Genomic DNA, 1,322 nt, shown 5'->3' with positions numbered 1-1,322 from the left:
GATTTTATCGAGTTGCGTGAGAAGTTCATCTTCTTAATGGAACATCTTGGGGTCCCCCGTGGCTCGAGTAAAGTGAAGAACTTAAATCCGAATAGATAGGTTCGAGCCAAAAAAAAAAAAAACTGTGATGGATAAATCCCCAAATCGCTACCACGCATATGAACAGGACATGCATGATCGTCCTATGGACCTATGACGCAGCACACATACATAAACTTCCAATGGGCTTGATCAAAAAAGCATTATTACGACTAAACTGCACAGAATTACCAAGATCTCTAATCTCTAGGCACACTGATTTATTTGCCACATGCATGTACCGATGTACGCGCGCACGCGCACGGCGACGACAGCCACGGCCCAAACTACGAGAAGCTATAGCAGCTAGCCGCAGGAGACCGAGGCGACCTGGAGGTGGTACTGGAACAAGCTGGAGTAGCGGAAAGAGACGGACTCGCCGGGGCCCAGGGCGCCGCCGCCCCGGACGAGGCAGACGCCGACGGCCACGCGGCGGAAGTCGGCGGGGGCGACGACGAGCTGCGCCTGGCCGAACTCCCCGCAGGAGATGTGGACGTCGCGCACCGTGCAGTGCAGGCAGGTGTTGGCGATGGTGACGGAGTAGGTGCCCACGCCGCCCGGCGACGGCGGCGGCAGGTCGATCGGCGCCCTGCTGGTCCTGGGACTGGGACACCTCCATGGCGTCCTCCGAGCACTCGCTCGGCGCCGCCTCCGCCGCCGTATTCTCCGCCGTGTCTGCACTCATCCCCGCCGCCGCCTGTACAGTGGCTGCACAAGCACAAGTACGTGTGTTAATGTCCCCGGGGGCGTAGAGATAAGATGCATGCATCAGCCGCGCACGGTGCACGTGAGGTATTGCTTACTCATGGTGAGCAGCTTGCGGACGTGCACGGCGGCCGCCGTCTCGCCATGCTTCACTAGGGAGGACGAAGATGCAGAAACGCTGGAAGCTGCAGCTCCGGCGACACAAGCTTGAAGGAGGAGGAAGCTTACTACAATGAACAAAGGAGCTCGCTTCTGAAAGCACCTCATGGCCTCTGGTGGGATCCGAGAATCGCAACGGCGGTGTACACGAGATAAATGGGAGAAAAGCATGTATTGCTCTTGGTCAATAATGTATACAATAGGGGAGGGGTATTTATAGCACGGGAACTACACGTACTCACTTCGATATGACATAAATACCCCTCTCTCCTTCACCAATCTTTGACTAAGATTCTAGCAATCTCAGGGCATTTAGGTCGTTACACAAGGTAAAGTGTTGATAACTGCTAACTTTTGAGACTTTATGTGCTTAGAGTTTT

General features: G+C 54.8%; 1 protein-coding gene across 1 annotated transcript; it reads right to left on the bottom strand.

The window, feature by feature from the left end:
- Positions 1-384: 384 nt before the first annotated feature.
- Positions 385-1,050, bottom strand: LOC136510368 (TPD1 protein homolog 1B-like). Its single transcript, XM_066504844.1, has 3 exons — positions 882-1,050; positions 714-786; positions 385-667 (listed from the first exon to the last, which is right to left on the bottom strand). Exons 1-3 carry the CDS (start codon positions 1,048-1,050, stop codon positions 385-387), a joined length of 525 nt encoding a protein of 174 aa, XP_066360941.1.
- Positions 1,051-1,322: the final 272 nt, after the last annotated feature.

Source organism: Miscanthus floridulus, chromosome 16, assembly GCF_019320115.1.
Source record: "Miscanthus floridulus cultivar M001 chromosome 16, ASM1932011v1, whole genome shotgun sequence".
NCBI classification, from domain to species: domain Eukaryota; kingdom Viridiplantae; phylum Streptophyta; class Magnoliopsida; order Poales; family Poaceae; genus Miscanthus; species Miscanthus floridulus.
This window is presented reverse-complemented; position numbering and strand designations above follow the sequence as displayed.